At 40.3% G+C, this 12,561-nt stretch overlaps 1 protein-coding gene across 1 annotated transcript in view; it reads left to right on the top strand.

Annotated features, from left to right (window-relative positions):
- LOC121184382 (solute carrier organic anion transporter family member 3A1-like) overlaps window positions 1–12,347 on the top strand; it is a 75,604-nt gene extending 63,257 nt beyond the window's left edge. The window contains exons 3-10 of the mRNA XM_041042019.1: window positions 8,766–8,864; window positions 9,070–9,339; window positions 9,456–9,620; window positions 9,819–10,017; window positions 10,621–10,756; window positions 10,896–11,068; window positions 11,560–11,624; window positions 11,971–12,347. Coding sequence (XP_040897953.1) covers window positions 8,766–8,864; window positions 9,070–9,339; window positions 9,456–9,620; window positions 9,819–10,017; window positions 10,621–10,756; window positions 10,896–11,068; window positions 11,560–11,624; window positions 11,971–12,347 — 1,484 coding nt within the window. The remainder of the gene's footprint in view (window positions 1–8,765; window positions 8,865–9,069; window positions 9,340–9,455; window positions 9,621–9,818; window positions 10,018–10,620; window positions 10,757–10,895; window positions 11,069–11,559; window positions 11,625–11,970) is intronic.
- Window positions 12,348–12,561: the final 214 nt, after the last annotated feature.

The raw sequence follows: 12,561 nt of genomic DNA, 5'->3' as shown, positions 1-12,561 counted from the left end.
CCAAAAAAAAGTCATACTTTAAAACGGCCTCAAAATGTCATAAAAATGGTCATAGTATAGTAAGGCGTCAAAATGGGCCAAAAAAGTAATACTTTAAAATGGCCTCAAAATGTCATAAAAATGGTCATAGTATAGTAAGGCGTCAAAATGGGCCAAAAAAAGTCATACTTCAAAACGGCCTCAAAATGGCATGAAAATGGTCATAGTATAGTAAGGCGTTAAAATGGGCCAAAAAAAGTCATACATTTTTTTGGCCTCAAAATGTCAAAAAAAATAGTCATAGTATAGTAAGGCGTCAAAATGGGCCAAAAAAGTCATACTCTTTTTTGGCCTTAAAATATCATAAAAATGGTCATAGTGTAGTAAGGTGTCAAAATGGGCCAAAAAAAGTCATACTTTAACCCTTTTAAACCTGCCATAGAACCAAATCCGCCAGAACATATTTTACATTTTTACCTGCTGTGGTGCCACATATTTTTCTAAATACAGAGATGTCTTAGCTGTATCCCTCAAAATTAGAAATATAAAAAAGTTGCACAACATAATTTTAAACCACAATAAATTTGAGTGTATTCATTGGCTAGTTTTTGAGATACACTCAAATTTATAAACTAAGACAAAAACAAAACGAACACCCGCTATCTGGATTATACTAGTTTTATTGTGTGCGCTGTTTATGGATTTTTTGCGACTTTTTACTGGTTTTCTGCACACCCACTCGTGGAAGAGAACAGCTCTCTGAGACATGTTTAAAGTTTGATATGTAAGTGTTACTCCCCCGGTTTAATATGCAAAAAGAATTATTGCTCTATCTTATGTGGTTGCAGTTTTACCTGCATTTAAAAATTGATATGCAAAAGAGATCGCCGGCGCTCCCGTCGGTTTAACAGGGTTAAAACAGCCTCAAAATGTCATAAAAATGGTCATAGTATAGTAAGGCGTCAAAATGGGCCAAAAGAAGTCATAGTTATTTTTTGGCCTCAAAATGTCATAAAAATGCGTCATAGTATAGTAAGGCTTCAAAATATGCCAAAAAAAGTCAATTTTTAGGAAGACCTCAAAATGTCAGAAAAAACGTCATAGTATAGTAAGGCTTCAAAATATGCCAAAAAAAAGTCATATTTTAGTAATACCTCAAAATGTCAGAAAAAAGATCACACGGCCGTAAGAAAATGTCACAAAAAACATCACACGACTGTAAGGCTTCAAAATATGCCAAAAAAAGTCATATTTTAGTAAGATCTCAAAATGTCAGAAAAACATCATCGTATAGTAAGGCTTCAAAATATGCCAAAAAAAGTCATATTTTAGTAAGACCTCAAAATCTCAGAAAAAAACATTTTAGTATAGTAAGGCTTCAGTAAGACCTCAAAGTTTTATCCACATTGAATGAAGTATGTGGGAGATACAGCCACAAATACATCCATTTCCTGTGTGTTAGCGAAGGGTCAAATTTGTGGCAACGCCACGGGCATTGTGCACCAGAGTCCTCCTATGTCATCTCCTCTCTCCTGCTCTTTTCCCCTGAGAAGCACAGCAGCATACAGCAACAAAAAAAACATTGCCCCCTCCCAGCAGGGGGCGCTATAAGTGTATCATCATATGAGCATATAAATCAGTTGAGAGTCTGAAGGTCTTCCTGACTGTAAAGTTTGATCCACATTGGATGAAGTATGTGAGAGACACAGGCATAAATACATCCATTTCCTGTGTGTTGGTGATGGTCCCCTCCCAGCAGGGGGCGTTATGAGTGTATCATCATGTGAGCATATAAATGAGTTGAGAGTCTAACATTGGATGACGTATGGGCAGCACGGTGGTACAATGGTTAGCACTGTCACCTCACAGCAAGAGGGTTCCAGGTTCGAGGCCATTCTGTCTGGAGTTTGCATGTTCCTCCCACAATACCAAAAACATGCATGGGTTAGGTTAATTGGCTACTCTAAATTGCCCGTAGGTGTGCGTGTGTGGTTGGCTGTCTTTGTGTGTCAGCCCTGCGATTGACTGGCAACCAGTCCAGCATGTACCCCGCCTCTCTCTTAAGATCATCCTGACTAAGTACCAGAGTCCTCCTATGTCCTCTCCTCTCTCCTGCTCTTCTCCCCATTACACATCATAGTAAAAACAGGTTATTTCCTGTTGCCAGCAGGGGGCGCGTTCAGGGCAGAGCCCTCATCACGCTCATAAAGTTTGAAGATGTTTGGATAAAGTATGTGGATGTGAGAGCCATTCAAAATGTCATGGCAAATTCACGAAACACCACCAAACTTTGGCGAGCCACAGAGGCCACGCCCTTTAACTTAGAGAAAAGCCTGTTATAACTTTTGATCATCATGGTCTTGAGGTGAGGACCGCCAGATATGACGTTGATCGGGTGGAATCCCTAGTACGAGTTTGTCCGCATACCAATGGTGGAAAGCACTGAAATTTGGCTACCAAAAACAAAATGGCGGACTTCCTGTTGGGTTGAGGTCATGGTGTGAAGAGACTTTTTTGTGCATCCGGAAGTGTTCTTTATGTGTACCGATTTTCATTTTCGTACTCCAAAAAAACTCATATGGAGAGGTGTATTTTAAATATTCAAGGGGGCACCGCTGAGCCATTGCGAGGCTTCACGGCCTTAATAATAATTAATAATAAACATTAGAAAAACAATAGGGCCTTTGCACCACTCGGTGCTCGGGCCCTAATAATAATAATAAGAAGAAGAAGAATCATTCCAATACCAATAGGGCCTCGCAAATAAACCTACAGTACATTATAGTAAAGTATAGTACAGTAAAGAGCAAAAGTACAGTAAAGTGCAGCCTATGGAGCTGGAGATGTCCAGCTCTGCAGCCGCTGGGTCAACTTCTCTCTTCCTGCCTCACATTTTAGCCTCTAGTCATGGCTGTAATGCACATAATGAAACACTATGAGGCTGCAAGTTGAGAGTCCACTGCAGCAAAATGTTTTTACTCCAGTGCAGTTATTACTCTTCCACTGTAGGACAGCAGAGGAAGGAATGGACGCTGACTCAGCACACAGTGTCCGATGAGACTGGCCCAGGTTGTTTTATGTGTGCACCTTTTAGGAGCACCTTTGCCAAGATACAAAGTGCCAGTGATTGAACTGTGCCATAATGTGTGTCTGAGTGAGAAATTATTCATGTGTTGGCAGTGTGGCCAGGTATAGGAGCCCTGTCTCACTCCTCTGCTGCACTTGTTACTGCTGGGTATAGAACACAGACGAGTGGAAGACACTGCCGTCAGGTTAGGTTTGATTTTCATCACCTCTGAGTGTGTCACTATTTATTTAGAGGTTTTATCAGAAAAAATTTAACAATGTTAAATAGAGAAATGATCAGGTGACTAGTAATTTAAACATAGGCATTACACATATTTTGTTGTTTTAGCAGTACTCTGTACAAATCCTGCTTGTTTTAATAAAGATGGGTTAACTGAGCTACTCTCTGCTGCATTCCTGGTTATAAATATACACTGAATGATCAGTGAAATAGGCCCCCCTGTACATTGTGATCGGGGCCATGGATACTATTGAGGAATCTGCTGTCATGTCCTTGGCATTTTTTCCAGGAATTTGAGGTTCTTGTTTTGTTTTGTTTTGGTTTTTTTTTGGGGGGGGGGGGGGGGGGGGGGGGGGGGGGTCTGCATGCATGGTTGGTATTTTATAGGCTGATTTCTGCATTTTTAGGGAAATAGTGCAAATTAAAATAAATAAAGAAAGAATTGACCATAATATATTTTAGCTTGTTGGAAAGTTCAAATAACAAAAATCTAAATTAATAAATAAAAAAATATAGGGACCTTTTTTTGTGTCTGGTGAAAATGTTCAGAGGGGGTGCACTGGAGGAAATTAGACTCTATTAATATCTTCATGTTCTCTATAAATATCCATTTAACAATTAGTCCTTATGGTTGGATATGTAGTAAGCTGTTACCTTCATGTTACTCCTTGTGCATGGTTTTTTTTCTTGTATATGTGTATTTGTGGTGAATAATTGTAAAATTGACATTTTGGAAACTCGTGCCAGGTTCAGGCTAAGGTACAGGCTTATATTATACGTATATGGTATTGAACTTACTTAGCTGCCCAAGGAGGAACTGTCAGATCCTCTACAAGCTCTTGGATTAAGTGGAGTGTCTCTGCCTGCCATTTCCAAATGGCTGGGTCAGACAGACAAGGACTAAGCTGCCAGAGTGTTACATGGAGATCAGTTATCTGTAAAATTTAAAGTCTTCCCAAATCATCTGTACTTTAATAAATGATCCTGTAAATTATACATTTCTGTCACACAGTCACTTTAGCACAGATGGCCTTGTGTCAGTAATGGAATATGGAATGAAGTGTGCCAGAGAAAATAAAATAATCTTTCATTAATTTGTTGTCCAGTAAGACTGTCGTACTTTATGTCCTGCTGGCCTTATGTCTGTGTTTTTTTTTGTCACAGCACCGCGGAACAGCAGGTAGAAAATAATGCAATGAAGGATGCAACTGCAGTCTGTTTTGTTTTTTGTTTTTTTGTTGTTGTTTTTTTTTGCATGTAGATAATGGCTATCCATTAAGGTTGTCTCTGGAAATATTTTACAGTGTGCAGCCCTCTCCAGGGGAAAACATTGTACGGCTAAAAAGCCTACGTATGTTTGAGATCTGCTCTTTGGGTGTCAGATTTCATTCCCCCCATGTCAACCAACAGTCTTCTATGCCCTTTTTATCTTTTTGTAACTGTCTCTTGTAATACTGTATATAATGTTAGATTTTTACTTGTGTTATGTTGGCTAAAATGATTTCACCTGAAAATAGTTTAGGACAAAAAAATATATAGGGTTATTAAAAAAAAGAAGCAAGAACTGTTTGGGAAGATTATTTGAAAATGACTGATAGAACTAAATTCAAAGTAATAAAGTTAAGTGTTAAGTATAACAAATAGTGCCATCATTACTATATAAACTTTCTCAGGATGATCACTCTCAGACGTTAGTTTTACAGTCATGACAATCTCCCTGTACCTGATTCTGCTGACTACAGGCTCCAAAGCCATCAATCCTTTTATATGTGCAGCTACACTGCAGCTCAACTGAAAACCCTGAAAGCATCCAGAGCTTTCATTGTTGGTTACGCTGCGGCAGAGCTGCAATCACTAAACAGTCAATAAGTCCAGAGAGATTTACAATCAGTCTCTAATGAGCAATCAAAAGTTAAACCCGTCCAGTGAAAATGAACCTATCAGAGGCATCGATTTTTTAAAAATTATGATTATTATTATGTAAAAATGCATGCACATCCCAATTGCAAAATCATTTAGGATATTTTTTTCAGATTAAGATGAGAGATTTCATCATTCAAAACGAATTGTCCACGTTACACAGGTTTTAGAAAACTGACTTACTGACATGATATAGATAATTTTGCCCCCACATTACTTGACAATTAATACATTTTTAAGTCATACTTTGAGTTTTTCTTTTGGGTGTTATAATTTTTAAGTTTTAGATAATTTGGGACATCAGTTGTGGGTTTTTTTTGACCCACATGTAATACATAAACTACCCACTGTACAATTACAATTAATCCCAAATAATTTGTACATATTTAATTGAGTCATAATTCATAAATTTAATCAGCTTTAAGCAAAAATGTTACTGCCACTGTAATGATAATTATAATTTCATGTTATTTTAACATAAAGAAACATCATGCAGTGTTTCTCTCTGCAGAATCAAGAAAACACGGCATTTGAATACTTTATATGGTTTTTATTCTACAGTAATAAACGTTTTACAGTAGGGCTAAAGTCACTTCAACTTTAAAGCTTTCACTGCCATGACCCCTCAGTCGTGTCTCCAAGGAGACTGCCTCAGATATACCAACTGTTGAGAGCAAACAACAGACTAGCATCGGGCCTGAATGCTTCTCCTGATGGGTGTCCAGCAGCTGTTACTATAGGATTATGAGCGTTGTCTTTTCTCACAGCATAAAAAAAGCTTACTGGTAATTCTCCCGCATTATGCTTATTGTTGCTATTAACATCAGTAGTTTCACTTTGAAGGCCATTCCCACCTCACCCTATTCCAGTGCGTAGGGGACACAGGAAAAAAAGGTTCTGCACACAGTGAAGTTTGGAGAATATTGAGCTTTGATGGACTGTAGATCAGACTGGCTGGCACCCAACATTTTCTGCTGGTTCACTGCTGTGCTTTTATGTGTGTGCGTGCGTGTGTGCCTGCCTGCATCACATACTTTATGGATTAGTTGTGTTGTCCTGTGTTTGCCTGTGATTTGACCCCTAGTGGAAAGCAGAGCAGGAGATAGGAGGTTGTTCATTGGCTCGTGGTTGAGCTGGCCCTGCTCTAACCTCAGACCTCTTCAGTCACCTGATTTCTGCCCCACTGGCATCAGTGACTCTGCTGAAATGACCATAATGTATCTGGCTGACAGAAAAAGTCAAACAGGGAGAGGATGGCCTTATCTGCTGTCATAGTTGTCATAATGATTTTTAGTTTAATGGGAGGGATTTGTAAAGTATATTGTATGTTATTTTGTTTAAATTATTTTTATTTTGAGATTACCTACTAATTGTCTTTCCACTCTACTCTGTGCCCTGTGTCAATTTACTAATCAAATTAAATCAGGCTTTATTGTCACTTTGCTGTACATACAACTGCAGTGCAGACAAAATGAGACAGCGTTTCCTGGGATTAGGAGAGTGAAGGTCAAAACAAAAGAAATAAAAATTGTAATAATACTAAATAAGTACTAAGAAAAAGAAACACACTCGAATCCCTGCAAACAGCCCCTCTCCCCCTAACCTGGTATCTTTTGCCCGAAGGCAGCAGTTCAAAAAAACTGTGGAGAGGGTGTGAGGAGTCCTTAACTATGTTCAGAGCTCTGCTCCTGTAGCAGCTCTGGAAGAGATCTTGGACAGAGGGTAAAGAAACTCCAATAATCGTCTCTGCCCCCCTGATTCTCATGAATGTTAGTCTGTCAGAAGACTCCTGTCCTGGATTAAGTACAGTAAAGCCACAATTTGTATTTACTATTGAATTATGTCATGTCTGTGAAAGAAAACATTTAACACCCACACTAGCAAGTAGTAGCCATCAGTGTGGCTCTAGGGACGGCAATGATATCAATTTCTGACACTAATGGTATCTCCCACTTGTGAGAAGACCTACAGACACAACAAACTGTTGGCTAAATGGCTGTGTCTGCTGGCAGTTACACCAAACTGAAATCCAGTACTGACACTAACACAATACATTCAGGTCATTTTATAGGAGCTCGGTAACTTGGTTTCACTTGGAAACAAACTGCTACAACAAAAGCAGCTGATTTAGGCTATTTATCTAATGTAACTGCAAGATTAGCAATACCTTGGAAAAATGCGTTAGCACTCCCAGGTCAGAATAAGTGTTGTCAACGTGGCAAGAATGCAGCATATTTACTGCCTTATAGAGCCATTAGCATAGATCTGTCTTGTTTAAAAAAGAAAAAAAAAAGCATAAGCAAGAAAACTGGACAATGTAGAAGCTGGTTTTATAGGCCAACAAGTAATGTTCACTTTCTCTATTGATAATGTTGCAAAATCTTTTTATGAAGACTTTTAATGTCCAGCTTTACATATAAAATCAATATGTTTTGGGGTTGGGACCTCTGACTGTAGTGATTAGAGGTAACCAATGATGATGAGGATGATTATTATACACTGTGTTTCTCCCATCAAGGAATAAAACTGCCCAAAAATACTTAAAGATGAATTATGGATAAAAATGTGTTGTTATGCTGAAACAGATTTTCAAATAGTGAGCAGAAATCAAAAAGGCTGACAGAAACTACTTTTCTTTCAGCATCTATAGAAATACATTGACAACACTGCGAAAGATGAAGCAGCCATTCTGCTCTCAGATTTGTTGCTGGTGATAACCACAGCTCTAATCATTACATCCCTCACAGAGAAATTGACTGTCCATCTCATTCTGTCAGGAGGGAGCAGCCTCCTCTGCTCTGGGCCCTGTTATTAGCAGTGAGTGTACTGGAGCTCACTCCTATCGTTCCACTTACCACCAGCATGGATAACTGAGTTTCACTGCCACACACACACACATACACACACATACACACACACACACACACACACACACACACACACACACACACACACACACACACACACACACACACACAGTCCTGCACAGTCTGCTGCTTATTGGAGACCTCTCAGCCTCTGGACCAAAGCAAGGCAGCTTTGCATAGAAGAGGAAGTCGACCAGATCTGCTGCATCAGTGCTTCCCCACTGCTCCTACACTCAGAACCCATTTCCTGCTTGATTATTTATGATCCTACTGGATAATCTAGTCTTAGATCAATTACCCTCTGTAAACCATGAGCTGCATATTACAGTGACAGTGAATAAATCTGTCAATGGGAGACATCTGGTGAAATTTAAAGTCCTTCCACATGGATTCAACACCTAGTCTTTCCTAGAATAGAATGCATTTGGTTCCCAATCATAGAGTGGGTTTAACAACAGAAGTGTTCTCTGGGGTAGGAATATTCATGCTACAACATATTTAATAAAAGGGACCAGTAATAAAAACTTTACAGTCTTGATTCAATGCTGCCCTCTACTGAAAGATCATGTGAAATGCTCTTACAGCTGAGCCAAGCTAAACTAAATGTTGAATTTTATGACACTGACTTTGAAATATTGTTTTTTTTTTTAACAGATTGACATTAAATTCTCCTGTCCCTCCTTGTCTTGCAGGTATTTTATTTTCAACATTAGTGTTCGGCCCCGCCTGTGGCTTCATCTTAGGCTCTGTCTGTACCAAAGTCTATGTTGATGCTGTCTTCATCGACACCAGTGAGTTTACTTTACTTTTTGTTTGTATTTCTTAAGAAGCATTCTTGAATTGTATTCACTATGCAATAGTGATATTTGTAATGACCCTTTTGGGAAAATTAAGAATACCACAACATTATGCCTAAATGAAAACATTAAAAACAACAGGAGAAACAGGCAGAATTAACTCCTAATGGAATTGTAAATTCACTTACCTCCTGTCCAGGTAAGCTGGACATCACCCCAGATGACCCTCGCTGGATCGGGGCGTGGTGGGGTGGCTTTCTCCTCTGTGGTGCCTTACTCTTCCTGTCGGCCCTCTTCATGTTCGGCTTCCCCCAGGCGCTGGACGAGCAGGACATGGACAGTGGAGGGGAGAGTGAGCAGGCCATGCTGCCTTCTTCCCTAACCCTGGAATACCAGGGCTCTAAACCTAATGGGACAATTCATGGCTTTGATATAAACAGTGGACTCTCAGTCTGTGAGCATCTGAGAGGTAAGGGGGAAGAACCGAGGGAGCAAACAGTAAGAAAGTGTTGAATCAGAGAGCTGATAAGCAACAAAATATTCTGATCTGTTCTTCCATTTTTGTTTTCTTCTCCATTGACTCAGTAATCCCCCGGGTAACTAGACACCTACTCTCTAATCCGGTGTTCAGCTGTATCACGCTGGCAGCCTGCATGGAGATTGCTGTGGTTGCCGGCTTTGCTGCCTTCCTAGGCAAATACCTGGAACAGCAGTTCAACCTTACCACCTCCTCAGCCAATCAGCTGCTAGGTAGGCAGTTTATAATCTTGTCTGATTGTGTTTTATGTATTCAAATTGTTTTACCATTAAAACATCATTGCAGAAGATTATACAAATCCAAGAATTAAGAACTATAATGACAAAATGTATTCTGTGCAGAATCCTTTGCTATGGAAAAAACCAGTAGAATGGGGGAAACAGTGGACATACCTGTCTCTCTCTCCCCAGGTATGACGGCTATCCCCTGTGCCTGTCTGGGTATCTTCCTTGGGGGGCTTCTGGTCAAGAAGCTGAACCTGTCTGCTCTGGGCGCTGTCCGTATGGCCATGCTGGTCAACCTGGTGTCCACTGCCTGCTACGTCTCTTTTCTCTTCTTGGGGTGTGACACCGGACCTGTCGCCGGGGTTACGGTGGCCTATGGCAACGAGTAAGAGCGATAACCTGCTGATGTGAATGAGGAGTCTTTTCAGGAATTTAAAAGAATAGTTTGACATTTTGGGAAATTCTACTAAGTCTTGTGTAAGAGCCTTTAGATCAAACAAGAGCTATTATTCCTGTCATCATGTAGCTCATCTCATCTCATCGCTCTTCCCTTGATGATAAGCATAATTTGGCATGAATGAAGTTCACAGTAAAATCAGGTTTATGTGTTATAATTGTGCTTTGTATCTGTAATATGACATCGCAAACAACAGATAAAAGACCTTCCCATTTTTAGCTTTCACTGTTTTTAAGGAAATATCCAAAGCATAAATATCAAATGCATATCTATTATGCAGCTGACAGCTGTCTGAAATATTTTCTTTTGCATCACTGGTTACATTGTGCCTTTAGTGTTCACTGGTTGAATATTCAGTCCATATGATCAAAAATGAACTGATGCCCATGTAGGGTCAAAAGAATTTAAAAAAATGAGACAAATCTATATAAAAAGTTAACTTTGGTTGTAAAATTGTTCCTGTGGTTTTCAATTGATGTGGACATTGTCCACATAAGTCCTCCCTAATATGACCTTTGACCTCCTCCACAGGACATTGCGGTCCTGGCAGCGACCTGAGTCACCATGTATCAGTAACTGTAACTGCTACACAGCATCGGTGAGCCCTGTCTGTGGCTCCAACGGAGTCACCTACCTCTCAGCCTGCTTTGCTGGCTGCACCAAACCAGTGAGTGGAGACGATACCACTGACTGAAACCAGCTGTATAATGACTACTCTGGACACTGGACACATTCACACAATGCAACAGTCTTTCTTTAGTCAGTGGAGTAACTACACTCCAATTGCTCTCTTCTCTTTGTGTCAGAACCTGACCAGCTGCACGTGTATATCCAGCAACAGTGAAGAGGCAGTGGCTTTACCAGGGAAGTGTCCCAGTCCAGGATGTCAGCAGGCCTTCCTCACCTTCCTATGTGTTATCTGTGTGTGTAGCATGATCGGAGCTATGGCCCAGACACCCTCCGTCATTATCCTTATCAGGTATGAGACCTGCTATTATGCATAAACTCCACTGGAGGGAGCTGTTGACATTTGTGGCCGATCAAGGGCAAAATGAGGAGTCACGTTCACTTAAGACATCAGAGAAATACAATACTAACAGACAAGGAAACATTGTAGGGTACAGAACAGACAGCTGAGCAGATGTGTATGGATATCACCCTACATAATGATGTCTTTCTGTCTGATTCTTCTGTTGTAATATAATTTTGGAAAATAAAAAACAAGAACAACAAGAACAAAGAATTATGATATCTTAATGCAAAAAGAAGATATTGCTGTCTGTTTAGGATGTTTTATGACAGACTGTCAAGACTGTCATAAAAGACTGTCCAAGATGCCATCTTGCTTGACCCCGGTGTTTTCTATGTTGTGCCTGGCTCGTCCTATTCTAACACAGATGGCCACTTGCTCAGATGCAGCATTCAGATTACTTGTACATATTGCTGATCCCAGATGTTTCTCGATTTCAGAACTGTAAGTCCAGAGCTTAAGTCATACGCCCTCGGAGTTTTGTTCCTGCTCCTGAGACTTATAGGTAAGAAACTTAAGCTAACATTCAGTTCTTATACTTCAGTCTTATAGTGTACTTCCAGTGGAATATAACTTAAACTATTTGACAAGCATTTGTATCCCCAGGGAAACAGTTCTTTGTTCTGCCTTTGTGCTGGTACACATTCTGTAGTAAGTCTCACCCTGTTGTTTGTCCTACCTGCTATTGCCCTGTGCTCTGTCTTGTAAATGTCAGAGCAATTTTTCACCTTGGTTGAAATGAACTTCATCGGTTTGTCTGTATCTGTGTGGATATAAAGGAAACCTCAGCTCAAACTGGTACTCTTTTTGACCTTTTGACCTGCTGTCTGTCCACAATCCCCCCTCTCCAGGCTTCATCCCTCCCCCTCTGATCTTTGGCATGGGTATCGACTCCACCTGTCTGTTCTGGAGCTCGGTTTGCGGCGAGAAGGGAGCCTGCATGCTGTACGACAACGTGGCCTACAGGCATCTGTACGTCAGCATTGCCATCGTCCTTAAGTCATCGGCCTTCCTCCTGTACGCCACCACATGGCAGTGTCTGAGAAAGAATTACAGGAAATACATCAAGAACAGCGAGGGTTACCTCACTCCCACTGAACTCTTCGCCTCCAATGTGACTTTGGACAATTTGGGCAAAGAGATCACGCAGAACCCAGCCAACAGGACAAAGTTCATATACAACCTGGAGGACCATGAGATGTCTAACAACATGGAGTCAGTTTTATAGTGGCCCTCTGCACTAGGACTGCAGACTAGAGCTGTTAATGTGCAACCGACCTGATGTGCGTTTCTTTGGTGTCATATTGGTTTCAAAGAATGTCCTCAGTAAGGCTCGTATCTTCTTTTCACCCAAAACATCAGACATAATGAAAATATGAAATGAAAAGAGATGTTTCCCAAAATGATCTATAGCCACATTGCCCTCAATTTTTTATTTTCTG

This window comes from Toxotes jaculatrix, chromosome 1 (assembly GCF_017976425.1).
Source record: "Toxotes jaculatrix isolate fToxJac2 chromosome 1, fToxJac2.pri, whole genome shotgun sequence".
In the NCBI taxonomy this organism is placed as follows: Eukaryota; Metazoa; Chordata; class Actinopteri; family Toxotidae; genus Toxotes; species Toxotes jaculatrix.
The sequence above is the reverse complement of the archived record's forward strand: the minus strand, read 5'-3'. Positions and strand labels throughout refer to the sequence as shown.